General features: G+C 37.0%; 1 protein-coding gene across 1 annotated transcript in view; it reads left to right on the top strand.

The window, feature by feature from the left end:
* The window catches only part of LOC131521688 (inactive phospholipase C-like protein 2), a 45,554-nt gene that overhangs the window by 12,187 nt on the left and 20,313 nt on the right, over positions 1-13,054 (top strand). The window contains exons 2-3 of the mRNA XM_058746637.1: positions 6,667-9,153; positions 12,542-12,745. Of these exons, the coding sequence (XP_058602620.1) occupies positions 6,667-9,153; positions 12,542-12,745 (2,691 nt within the window). The remainder of the gene's footprint in view (positions 1-6,666; positions 9,154-12,541; positions 12,746-13,054) is intronic.

The following is a 13,054-nucleotide window of genomic DNA, read 5'->3' as shown; positions in this document are numbered from 1 at the left end:
ATGTCAGCCCCTTTTCTCAGTAAGGCACTACAATCTGTACAGCAATGTAATCACAAAAAGTGACATATTGAAGACGAGCGGATAAATAGCGTCTCCCTGGTGGATATCTGCGAGGGACATACAGTTCACAACGGTGCAGTTAGCCAGAAAAAAAGGCTTTCAATCCATTAGGGACTTATAATCAGGTGGGAACGCAGAATGGTCCCTTATCAGACAAACACAGAGGAAATTTTGAGGCAAAAATACACTGGAAATCCCTCTGTTGGATTATCTTAATGACTCGTTCTCTTTAATCCCTCAATTAACATGTGTGCGCTTTTATCTCTCCAAAACTTTGTCGCATGTGTTTCAGGCAACTGAGGAGCTGGCAGCAAAAAGAGCGACAACCAGCTGCTTGTGAATCATTTATTTATTTGTAACGTGATTTGAAACACTTAATTGAATTATGATCGCACAGGGCAAATTCCCTCGGAGTTGTTTTTTTTTTTTTTCGTTAAAGTAACTGAACTGTTTGTTTGATGCTGTTTTAAATATTAATATCGTATTGCAAGGTTAATAAGATAACTTTTTAAGGCAAGAAATGATAGGTGAATAGGGTAAATATTTTGATTAATTGATATCATCGTACTTTTCTTAGTTTATTAATCACAAGTTTTCTGAAGATATGCTTACTTATGCAAATTATGCATTATCTAATTAAACAGTACACTGATTTGCATACGTTACCAGAACAGAAATCTGAATATTGGATAAAGCCAGGTTCAAATTCTTTTTTTCATTTTGTTGAAACATTAGAGTTAAAGGTTTTTAGGATTTTGGATATCTTTTTTTTAATCATTTTAATTAAATTTAAATCAGAAAATTATTGACAACATATATACAAAAAATAAATAACAATGTAATTTTAGTAATAAAATGTTAAATAAATCAGGTGAGTGATATATGAACAAATCCCTCTGCAAAAACCTTCAGAATATAGATAAATAAAACTATAAAGTTTGTTGTATGTAAGTGCTAAAACTAATTTTGAGAAAACAGCCTTTACATGTATGTATTGTAATTGAAATCTACAGATAGAAATGGATAAACTGTAATAAAATAAACACTTAGATGTGTATTTTGGATGAATAGAGTCAAATTGGGAACAAAGCTGCTCAAAATCACAAAAAAATCAACTGTAAATTTGAGGAATAATATTAACATTGTTTAATGATACTATTAAATTCAAATGAATTTATTAAATTCACATGAATTAAAGTAGTTAAATGTTACGTAATTGAAATCATAGAATTCCTAAGTCTGCTTAACAAAATTTTTATCTTAATGATGTCATTTGACAAGGAATGTTGGGTTTCATGTGAACCGTAATCACATTGTGTGCATTAAAACAATGAAACGGCTGACCTGATCCCAGCAGGCCTGAAAAGAGCTCATTATGTAACTGGCCAGAAATAGACTTTTTAACGGAAATAATAAAACGGCTGTTGAGACGCTGAGGAGGTTTTACAGCATTGTTTTTGTAGCCCGGGGATGTGAGGGCGTCCCTTTCTCGCTGTAAGGAAATCCTCGGGAAGGACGCTTCGCCTTGAAGACAGAAGCCTCCCCCTGCGTGCGACCACACCTAAAGGTCAACGCATGTCAAACCTCTTCCCAGACAGGACCTTCCGCATTTTTCCCCAGATCAGGCGGATTATATTTAGTCATGCGGTTCGGCTTTTCCTGTGAACGTTTAGGTAAGACTACATTCGGTGGCTAGTCAGGGAGATTCCTTCATGTTCCCAATCTAAACTATTTCATTAGTCCTGTTTGTTTACACTGGTTTCACTTTCAGTGTTGCTTGGAAAGGGGACTTTTATAGGCCTGTCAAACAGTTCAGTGCCAACCAAATGCCATGTGACTAACCGCTCTAGAGCTGCAGGAAAAGTGACGTCATGATTGGCTGATGGCAGCACAAGAACACACACAGTCCCAAATCTTTCACTAGTCACTATCCTGAAGCATCAAAGACAGCAGACATGGAAAATGTCATTATTTAAGAGCCCTCCAAAAAACTAGTAAAACATCTATTACAGTATAATACATTATGTATTCTCAGTGGTTGCTTACTAGCCCAGTTGAAAAGTATATGTGATGTTTTGTTCAAAAGTTTGACGTCAATACCGTAAGTTTTAAGGATACATTAAATTAATCAAAAGTGACAGTAAAGACATTTATAATGTTGCTAAAGAATTCAATATCACATAATTGCTGTTCTTTAGAACTTTATATTCATTAAAAGAATTCTGAAAAAATCTATCTACAAATATATAAAGCAGCATAACTGTTTTCAACATCATATGTGTTCTTTGAGAAAATCGGCATATTAGAATGATTTCTGAAGGACCATGTAACACTGAGACTGGAGTAATGATGCTGAAAATTCGGCTTTGCATCACAGGAATAAATTACATTTTAAAATGTATTCAAATGGAAAACAGTTTTTTGAAATTGCAATAATGTTTCACAGTATTACTGTTTAATGTGTTTTTGATCAAGTAAGTGCAGCCTTTGTGAGCGTAAAAGACTTTTAGAAATCATACCAACTCCAAACATTTGAACAGTAGTGTACCCTATTTAGTCTTTGACTTGACCTAACCGGTCAGGGAAAAAAACTGATAAAAAGTGGATAAGATATTCTTAGTTCCAAGCCGAGTGCTGTTTGAAGAGACCTGAAGCGACTCCAACCTCAGATGGTGGTCTGTTTCTCACGATTGATCTTGCCAAAGGCTGTTATTGGTTGTAGATGTGGTCAACGGCGCTGTCATGTGTGACATGTTATTTTTGTTGCTGTCTAAAAAATTATTATTTTTCCTAGTCAGTCATTTCCTGGATGTGTCAGTCATTCAGCATCAGCAGAGGAGGTTAAAGCGTAAGATAATATTTCGACTAATTCCTCAAAAGTCTTCAATGTTTTTCATAAGACTTGAAGAATGTACATTATGTAAGAGTTGACCGCTGTTTTTCCAGGCCTCTAGGCCTCCTGCCCCTCACACAATACCCAGTCAAGTCTAGCAGAAAACACACTTTTGTGCTGGATAATTAACTACATACACATACATTTCCTGACTAAATATTCACTAAAATGGCTGACTGCTTGTTAGTAAACTCTGGTTGTCTTGCAGTATGAGTGGTGTGTATATGAAGTCAATTGCACTAGATCGTAGGATGAAAAAGAAAATGTATATTTCCTTTTTTCATATAAAATATATTTAAATAATATATAAAATGATTACAGTTATTTGAAAAATATTAAAATAATGTTTGGAAAGGATTTTAGAAAGCTCTTTTTTTTTTAGGAATGACATTGATGTTTTATGATTACTGTGGGCTTATTCCCTCCAACCAGAATTAGGTTAACCTCCAAAGCTCAGTTCTTTCCAACAGGAAGGCACATTTACTTTGACCCAGCTAGAATAAATTTCCAGTGGACCAAAGCCATTGACATTTGCATGTGCCATTACTCTCAGTAAGTGCTGGAGCTCCAGCGCCTGCGCGGCATCATATTGAGAGACGGTCGGATGGATTGGGGCCAGATTTTTGCTTGACCTCTCAGGGGACATGGGGTTACCATGGGACATTGGGAGTGCCTGTGTTTACTGACGGGTAACAATCCGCTGAACTTCTGGTGTTTTGGAGCAGGTAGAGCACCACTAGGACAGAGATGTTCAGGGAATGTGCTGAATACTGGAGGAAAGAATAAGAATTACTGAGCTTTGGAATGTTTTGCCATAATCTAAATGAACAGATTATGGACAGATAAAGCTTAGAAGTTTGAAATATTGTTAATTTATGTGTAGATACAGCTTAAGTATAAGTTGTCTAATTAAAATGAATTAAAGGGGTCATATGACGTTACTAAAAAGAACATTATTTTGTGTATTTGGTATAATGCAATGTGTTTATGCGGCTTAAGTAAAAAAAAAACACATTATTTTCCACATAATGTACATTATTGTTGCTCCTCTAAGCCCCGCCTTTCTGAAACGCTCCGATTTTTACAAAGCTCATCGTTCTGAAAAGCGAGGCATGCTCTGATTGGCCAATTATCCAGTGTGTTGTGATTGGCCGGATACCTCAAGCATGAGACAGAAATGTTACACCCCTTACCGTATTGTGATGCCATGTCCTGGCGCGATGACACAAAAACAATAAAACCCATCATAAACGAGGCATTTGTTGCATCCAGTGGGGACATAATTACTGATTATAATGACTTGTACTGTCTTTTTAAACATTACCATGTCTGCATTTGTGCACAACAAGCGCTACTCTACACAGCTCAAAACTCGCATTTGAATAGTCAGTGGCAAATTCTTTAAATAAAAAAATGTACTTACAGGCTGTGAGTCAGAAGCGCCAGACTGTCCTTGCAAAGTTGGAATTGCCCCACTTTATAGAAACAGCCTTTATGCACTGCTGGCAGGCTACTCCCAGGTTAAGGAAATAGTCCTCCGTAAAATGCGCTGCACACACTCTAATATTTGGGTTGAACTGTTCTGGAACAGTGTTGTAAATACAACTTAACCACTGATTTCTAGTTGTGTCCTCTTTTGGAAGCCCAAACAAAGTAGTTTCGCTTTCACAACAAAACAGCGTCTCCAGGACATGGCGCCGGTGGCAGCAACAATACTACAGCGAGAATAAAAGTCCCGCCCTCTTTCTTTGCGTGAACGTTTGGGGCGGTGTTTTGCAAATCTCCCCACACCGTGACATAGACATGTGGGGGCATGTGAATGAGCCGTTTTAAGGGGGCGTGGTCGAGTCTTAACTTTTATAAAGAATATCTCTCTGGTTTTGAGACTTTAGTCTTTGCAACTTCAGGGATCTTATCTATGCACAAACAGCTTGTAACACTCCAAAGAGAAAGGAAAACTTGAAATCGCATCATATGACCCTTTTAATGTCTGTTAATTGATGTGCCTGTCACAGCTGATGCAATCTGTTATATAAGAGACTCATGTGATACTGTCAGTGTCGTGTCTCCGTGTCTCTTGGGGTCACGCTCCCTGGAGCAAACTGTACAGTTTCTGCTCAACCAAATATTATTTCACATATTCTGAGCATTACACATGCTTAAAGATGGGTGATAGGACCAAAATCTTCTCAATATTATTTTATGCGTGCACTATATTAACGTATTATTATTATTATTATTATTATTATTTAGTTAATTTATTCATTAATATTTAACTAATTTGACTCCATTTTGGTATGCAGTGCCCAGTTTTCATGATCCAGTCAATTTCAAATATACAAAACCATAATTTTCCCTTATTTATTATCTTTTTCAACTGGAAATAAGTCACGTTACGGAAGTGGTGTGGGATTTAAATAACCATGTGAAGCATGAATGCCTATTTGTAGATAATCTTGTGAATTCAGCCACTGCTTTAGTGTGCAGGTTTTGTTTTACAGGTACACATACTGCTGATTCTTTTGGAAACTAATGATGCTTAAAAAATGTTTAGGCATTTGTAACTTTTTGTGTACTTTCAAAGCTCAAAGTACTTTTATTTAATTGCGATTTCCACGTTTTCACAAAATATCGATATATGCATATAATAAAGTGATATTGTTAATTGTGTGGTGTATTTGTCAGCAATGTTATGAGTTTATTAAATCTGAAAGAACTTGGAAGTGCAAAATGTAATTTAAACTCTGTATGTGTTTTAACTGTATATCCTAATTCAGTTTGTTTGTTTAATAAACAAGCAAAAACAGATATTCTGTAAGCAGATATGTGAAAAAATAGTGCCAAGAACATTTAAACTTAGTCTATATTGCATTTTTCTTAGGCCTTAGCGAAGATTTAACTGCTCTCTCATGATGAAACAGTTGTAATTATTTTCTTAATTAAGCCTGGTTTAGCTCAATATTTTCCTGCCTCTAGGCTCAGGGTGGTATAAAAGTAAAGGACACGTTGATGCTCTTTTTTGGTAACAACACCAGCAGTGATTACAGCACACACCAGCAGAGAGGATTCAACAGGAAAACTCTAGGTTTTATTGTCGTTTTGGCCAATTTATGTTACTCCTTCAACATATTTGAATATGCAAATTCAGTAGTTTATATTTTAAAGGCAACATGCAATTACTGTAATGCTCATTACTGGTCTTAAATATGCAAATGATGTACTTAATAAATATGCTAATTTGTGTTTATGTAAGTCTATATCCATGTGAGTTTATTGAAACAAGGTATAAGACTCAGATGTTTAATTAACAATTCAGGTTAAAATAAGAATGTTTGTTTATCAAAATATTTATTAAATACTTTTAAATACATTCATTTAAGTAGGCTCATGAAATTAGTATATGAGTTTATTGAAACAAGGTATAAGACTCAGATGTTTAATTAACAATTTAGGTTAAAATAAGAATGTTTGTTTATCAAAATATTTATTAAATACTTTTAAATACATTCATTTAAGTAGGCTCATGAAATTAGTATAAAATAATAATACAGATTATACAGTTTGTTTGTTATAACTTAGGTTGTTTTCTGTAAATTTGGTTGAAAAATATTGGGGAAAGTCCAAATTGTATGCCTCTCCATAAATGTGTTCATCATATTATACTGTAGTTGTCAAGCGGTTCAGTACTGATGATAAATTGCTTTATTTTCCAGGATGGTTCCAGGCGATGCAAGGAAAGGAAAAAGACGGTGTCGTTCAGTAGCATGCCGACAGAGAAGAAGATCAGCAGTGCAAGCGACTGTATTAATTCTATGGTGGACGGGTCTGAACTGAGGAAAGTACGCTCCAACTCCAGAGTCTACCACCGATATTTCCTCCTAGATGCCGACATGCAGTCTTTGCGATGGGAGCCATCCAAAAAAGAGTCCGACAAGGCCAAGATTGATGTAAAATCGATCAAAGAGGTGCGAACCGGTAAAAACACGGACACCTTCAGGACCAATGGAATTTCGGATCAGATTTCCGAGGATTGTGCGTTCTCTATAATCTATGGGGAGAACTATGAATCACTTGATTTAGTGGCAAATTCAGCCGATGTAGCAAATATATGGGTGACTGGACTCAGGTACTTAATATCGTATGGAAAACACACACTTAACATGATTCAAAGCAGTCAGGACAACATGCGTGCATCCTGGCTGGGCGACCTCTTTGACGAAGCGGACATCATTGGTGGAAAATGCATTAGTCTTTGTTCGGCCGTTCAGCTGATCAAGAAGTTAAGTCCTGGACTGAAAAATGTCAAGATAGAGCTCAAGTTCAAAGAGTTGCACAAAGCGAAAGATAAAATCGGTTCCGATGTGACCAAGGAGGAGTTCATCGAAGTCTTTCACGACCTTTGCACGAGACCAGAAATCTATTTTTTGTTGGTCCAGTTCTCAAGCAACAAGGAATTTCTTGACACCAAGGACTTGATGATCTTTTTGGAGGCAGAGCAGGGCATGGCCAAGGTGAGCGAAGACATCAGTGTGGAAATTATTCAGAAGTATGAATCCTCGAAGGAGGGGCAACTCAAGGGATGGCTCTCCCTGGATGGGTTTACCAATTACCTCATGTCAGCAGACTGCCACATCTTTGATCCGGAACAAAAAATAGTATGCCAAGACATGAACCAACCCCTTTCTCACTATTACATAAACTCTTCCCACAATACCTACCTGATTGAGGACCAGTTCAGGGGTCCATCAGACATTACGGGCTACATCCGTGCCCTAAAGATGGGCTGCAGGAGTGTGGAACTTGATGTGTGGGATGGGCCTGATAATGAACCGGTCATTTATACGGGCCATACGATGACCTCGCATATTGTCTTCCGCAGCGTCATTGACACCATCAACAAGTACGCTTTCGTAGCCTCGGAATTTCCTCTGGTCTTGTGCTTGGAGAACCACTGTTCCTTGAAGCAACAGAAGGTAATGTTTCAGCATCTGAAGAAAATACTCGGAGACAAAATTCACGTGGATCCTCCCAACCTTGAGGAGAACTACCTTCCGTCCCCTTCGGACCTAAAGGGAAAGATTCTTCTGAAAGGAAAGAAACTAGCGAGCAACTGCACCGGCTCCGAAGGCGAGGTGACAGATGAGGACGAGGGTGCGGAAATGTCTCAAAAGATGAACAACGAAGGTGGTGAGCAGCAGACAGTTGTTCAACCCAAAAAGTTCCAGCTCTCAAAGGATCTGTCAGACATGGTAACCTTGTGCAAGTCTGTTCGGTTTAAGGATTTCCAGACGGCTTTCCAGAACCAGAAGCACTGGGAGCTCTGCTCCTTCAATGAGGTCTTTGCCAGTCGGTGTGCCACTGACCACCCTGGCGAGTTCGTTAACTACAACAAGAAGTTTCTAGCGAGGGTTTACCCAAGTCCAATGCGAATTGATTCCAGCAACATGAACCCACAGGACTTTTGGAAATGTGGCTGTCAAATAGTAGCAATGAACTATCAAACACCTGGTCTAATGATGGACCTCAACATCGGCTGGTTTAGACAAAACGGGAACTGTGGGTATGTTCTACGCCCAGCGATCATGAGGGAGCAGGTTTCTTATTTCAGTGCCAATACTAAAGACTCTGTTCCGGGAGTGTCTCCACAGCTCCTTCACATAAAGATCATTAGTGGACAAAATTTCCCCAAACCCAAGGGCTCAGGCGCCAAAGGCGATGTGGTAGATCCCTACGTTTACGTTGAAATTCATGGCATCCCTGCGGATTGTGCAGAACAAAGGACTAAAACGGTCCATCAGAATGGCGAAAACCCCATCTTTGACGAGAGTTTCGAGTTTCAGATTAACCTTCCGGAACTGGCAATGGTGCGCTTTGTTGTTCTGGATGACGACTACATTGGAGACGAATTTATCGGTCAGTACACAATTCCGTTTGAATGCATTCAGCCAGGTTTCCGCCACATTCCCCTCCAGTCGCTGACGGGCGAAGTCCTTCCACATGCCTGGGTCTTCGTCCATGTAGCCATTACTAACCGTCGTGGTGGTGGTAAACCTCACAAACGGGGGCTTTCGGTCCGCAAGGGTAAAAGGGGTCGGGAGTACGCCACTATGAGGATACTTCTCATCAAGGCTGTAGATGAAGTCTTTAAATCTGCTGCACAGCCACTTCGGGAGGCCACTGATCTCAGAGAGAACATGCAGGTGAGATACCTTACGCTTACCTCATTGAGAAACAAAAAGTCGACATGATAAAGATAAATGATAAAGGCTCTGTTTGAATGCAAAGATGAAGGTGAATACTGTAAAATCATTCCTAGTTGATATTTAATTTAAAGCAGCATACCATCGTTGTAAAATAATAATAATAATAAAAAATCTGCAAGTCAGTTTTATTTATAAAATTTTAATTTATAATTAAATTCTTGGATTAAAAATATTTTTTATTAAAAACATCTTACCAGTCACTGGTGTAATAAACAGTAAAAAAAAAAAAAAAACACAGAAAATTTTTTTTTGCATTGTATTCTTCTTACATGGAAGCCTGTTTCTGCCACTGAATAAAAAATAAAAAAGATCTCTTTGACTTTTTGTCTCGCGTTTTGGTCAGAATTGTGAGATGTAAACTCAAATTAGAATTGTAAGTATACATCTATATTATATATAAAAAGTAATATTTTTTTTTTATTCAATGGCGGAAAAGGGATTTCCATAGTATTATTTGTAGGGTAATTAGGGAAAATATAATGCCCTATTTTTAGGTGAGATATGACCTGGACATGTTTTGTGAGATTCACCCCATTCAGTATCTGCAAAGTTATGCAAATGTCTCAACTCAGCAAATGTTTAGTTTGCTGCTAGCCCAACTGTATTTCAGTGTGGCAAAAGCCTTCTTTTAGTAGCGTGAGAAAGTTTTCTCAAATGAAACTTGAGAAAGTCGACCCTGAGAAGGAAGCACAGCTTACAGGACATTTCTCTTCACAAGGCCAGGAGCATTTGAACTGAAATCTCTCTGGCACTGATAAACAAAAAGTGCTGATTTTAATCACCTGCAATTCCTCGAAGTTGCACAACTTGTTGGACTGGCACAAAAAACACCTTGAAGATCGACTGCAGACCCTTTTTTAGCCATGAGAACTGAAAATATTCTCATATATAGGCTACAGGTAGAAGATCAGCCAAATTCCTTTTAATATTTGATGTGGAAAATGTTACATAACACAGGGTTAGTATGTCCTGAGGCATGTGTCGGTTATATCCCTTAAGAAGAGATTAGGTCGTCTCATGGATAAAAGGGGTTGGCACTACTATAACAAGAAAGCACTGAGAAGATTTTGAAGTCAGGAAACTGTTTTTTCTTAAGATTATACCACAGATGATGTTTCAATTTGTTTTTCGTTCATTGGTTTTTGGGCAGTTGCCTTCAGAATGAACACAGCAATCTTGTCAGAACGACCTTGATTCATACTTCGGGATCAGTGATGATCAAAAGAATATTTCAGTGCATCTTCTTTATATTAATTCTTTGGGGGGCTGGAAAGTTAAAATAAATGATTTCTCAATATTTTTCACAATAAATAACATGCGGCTCGTAAAATGTTTACAACCAATGGTAAATTAAGTATCGGTTCATTTAAATGAAAAGTCTGAATTGATTAACAGAAAGCATTTCATTTTTTTTTATATGCACAATGTTTAGTTTTACAGTATATTGCCAGCAAAAACATCATGAATATATTAATATAACTCACATCCCTAATGTTTCAGTTATTTTACATTTAAAGGCTTAAAATCAGAGAACGGAGCAGTATACGTGGTCTCTGGCTTTGGTGTTTGCTTTATTTCAGCATAAGCTATTCTATTCATAACATGCAATACATTACGGGTATTTTAATAATTCTGTTTACATTGCATTCTTCCTGTGGAACAAACAATTCCAGACTCTGAGGCTGTGACGCTTCAGTTGTTATAGTGGGTAAATGTGTCTGATAAATATTGCTGTTGCTTGTGTTTTAAACTTCAGAAGAAAAATGACGTCTTCCTCCTACATTCAGAGCAGTGCTTTTGTAGAAGACTCACTTACAGAAACCACTTCCTATCGCATTTCTTGTTCGGGGACGTTCACTATGGGGAAGTCGGCACATTGTTACCATTGGTTTGGTTTTTGTTTTCTCGTCACTTCCCACAATTAGGTCACCGGTTATGTTCAGAATAGCATGCTACTATAATGCTCTTGCTATTTCTGCTGCATGTTATGTACGTGCATATACAGTATATTAGGTGTAGCATGCAGTATGCATACAGTACAGTATCCCATAATGCAATGCACTCAACATTGCAGTGTACTGTAAATCATATTGTCAGCCTTGATGATTATTAGTAATTGATTGGACTGCAAGAGGTGAAATGTGCAAAATACTGTATGTATTTTCAGATTATAACTAGAAAGCATTTGCTGAATTAAACATGCAACCTGATAAGCTCATGTAACTTTAAGGTATCATTTGTAGTTCAAAGCAAAAAAAAAAAAAAGATATAAAATTGCATTTTAGCAAATTATATGCACAGCATGCAGTATGTTAGTATTCCGTTCAGAACATAATAGTAGCCAGTCACTGTTGTACTTTATCATAGCATTTTTAAAATATGTTTGGTTAGAACTGTATTATTTGGGGAAAAATCAGTTTGTGACTTTTATGAAATAAATTTCAATGCGATTTAAGGAAAAAATACATCCAGGTCTGTTGTGCTTCCTTTAGTTGTTGCAAAATTTGGCCACAATTCTGTGATTTTATATATCAATGTGACTATAAAATAATAAAAATAACAATAACAGGAAACCTAATAAAAATGACTAAAATTTGAATTTGAGGGAAACAATTATTATTATTATTATTGCTGCTGCTACTACTACTACTAAATAAAAATATTAAAATTATTAAATGAAATAAAAAGATATTACTTTTCTAATATTTACTGAAAAAGTCAAGACATTTATTTATTAATTACTAAAGTAAAATTACAGTATTTATATAAATTTCTTAATTTTTCAAATGTCAAACCTTTGAAAAATATTTTCGATGGAACACCACATGTAATAGCAATAATGTAGAAATTTTATTTTCAATTACTAGTGTAAAATTACAGTCTTTATATTTATGCCTATCTGTCTTAATTTCTTCATTCTTCAAATGTCAAACGGAAAACCACAGGGTTTCTGTTTTGTTGATAAACGCTTCTCATTTCAAGTATAAGAAGATGGTTGTTGCATGTTGCGTTCCCAAAATGCACATTAAAGTGACTCAAACTCAGAGCAGATGCAGAAAGGACGGTCGTGTGAATCGCTCTGAAACATTGCAAAATGAAAATGAGCAGCTCACATGTAACAGAACACAGTGCCATGCTTCACTTTGAAACACACAGCACATATAGATATTGATTAAATTGAAGCCATATTGCAATTTTGCTTTCATTTTGGTAAATCATGCAGCCCTACATTTGCTGGTAGATATTATCATAAACAAAACAACTTGTTCTGTGCTACAAAACATTTATGTGCACGCTCACTCTTTGACCGACATGTCCTCCACAGAATGCCATTGTGCCGTTTAAAGAGCTTTGCGGTCTTTCTGCGGTGGCCAACCTGAAGCAGTGTATACTAGCGCTCTCCCCGCGCCTCGTTGGGCAGGACAGCAGCCCGGTTCTGCTGTTTAACCTCAAAGATCAGTACCCCACCATGGAGGCCCAGGGCCTGCTGCCTGAAGTCCTCAAGAAAGTGGTCACCGCTTATGAGATGGTGAGTGTATTTCTTTAAAGGAAGAGGTCCTCCAAAAATGAAAATTCATTATTTATTCACTTTCGTGTTTCCAGACCTATATGTGTTTATTTGTTTTCACTGAAACACAAAGAGAATATTTACATAGCTGTTTTACATACAACAGACTGTATTCAGAGTGTACAGGTGCCACAGAATAGCTTTGTTTGGCTGAAATGTATTATTCTGATCCATACACTGCAAAAAAAAGTGTTCTTTTGCAATATTCAAAAATATTTAAAACCTTTTTTAAAATGATGTTCTTCCTCAGAATTTGTGGATTTTTCAGGA

The sequence above is a fragment of the Onychostoma macrolepis genome, chromosome 16, assembly GCF_012432095.1.
Source record: "Onychostoma macrolepis isolate SWU-2019 chromosome 16, ASM1243209v1, whole genome shotgun sequence".
Lineage (NCBI taxonomy): Eukaryota > Metazoa > Chordata > Actinopteri > Cypriniformes > Cyprinidae > Onychostoma > Onychostoma macrolepis.
Note: the sequence above shows the minus strand (reverse complement) of the source record. Positions and strands in the feature narration are given on the sequence as shown.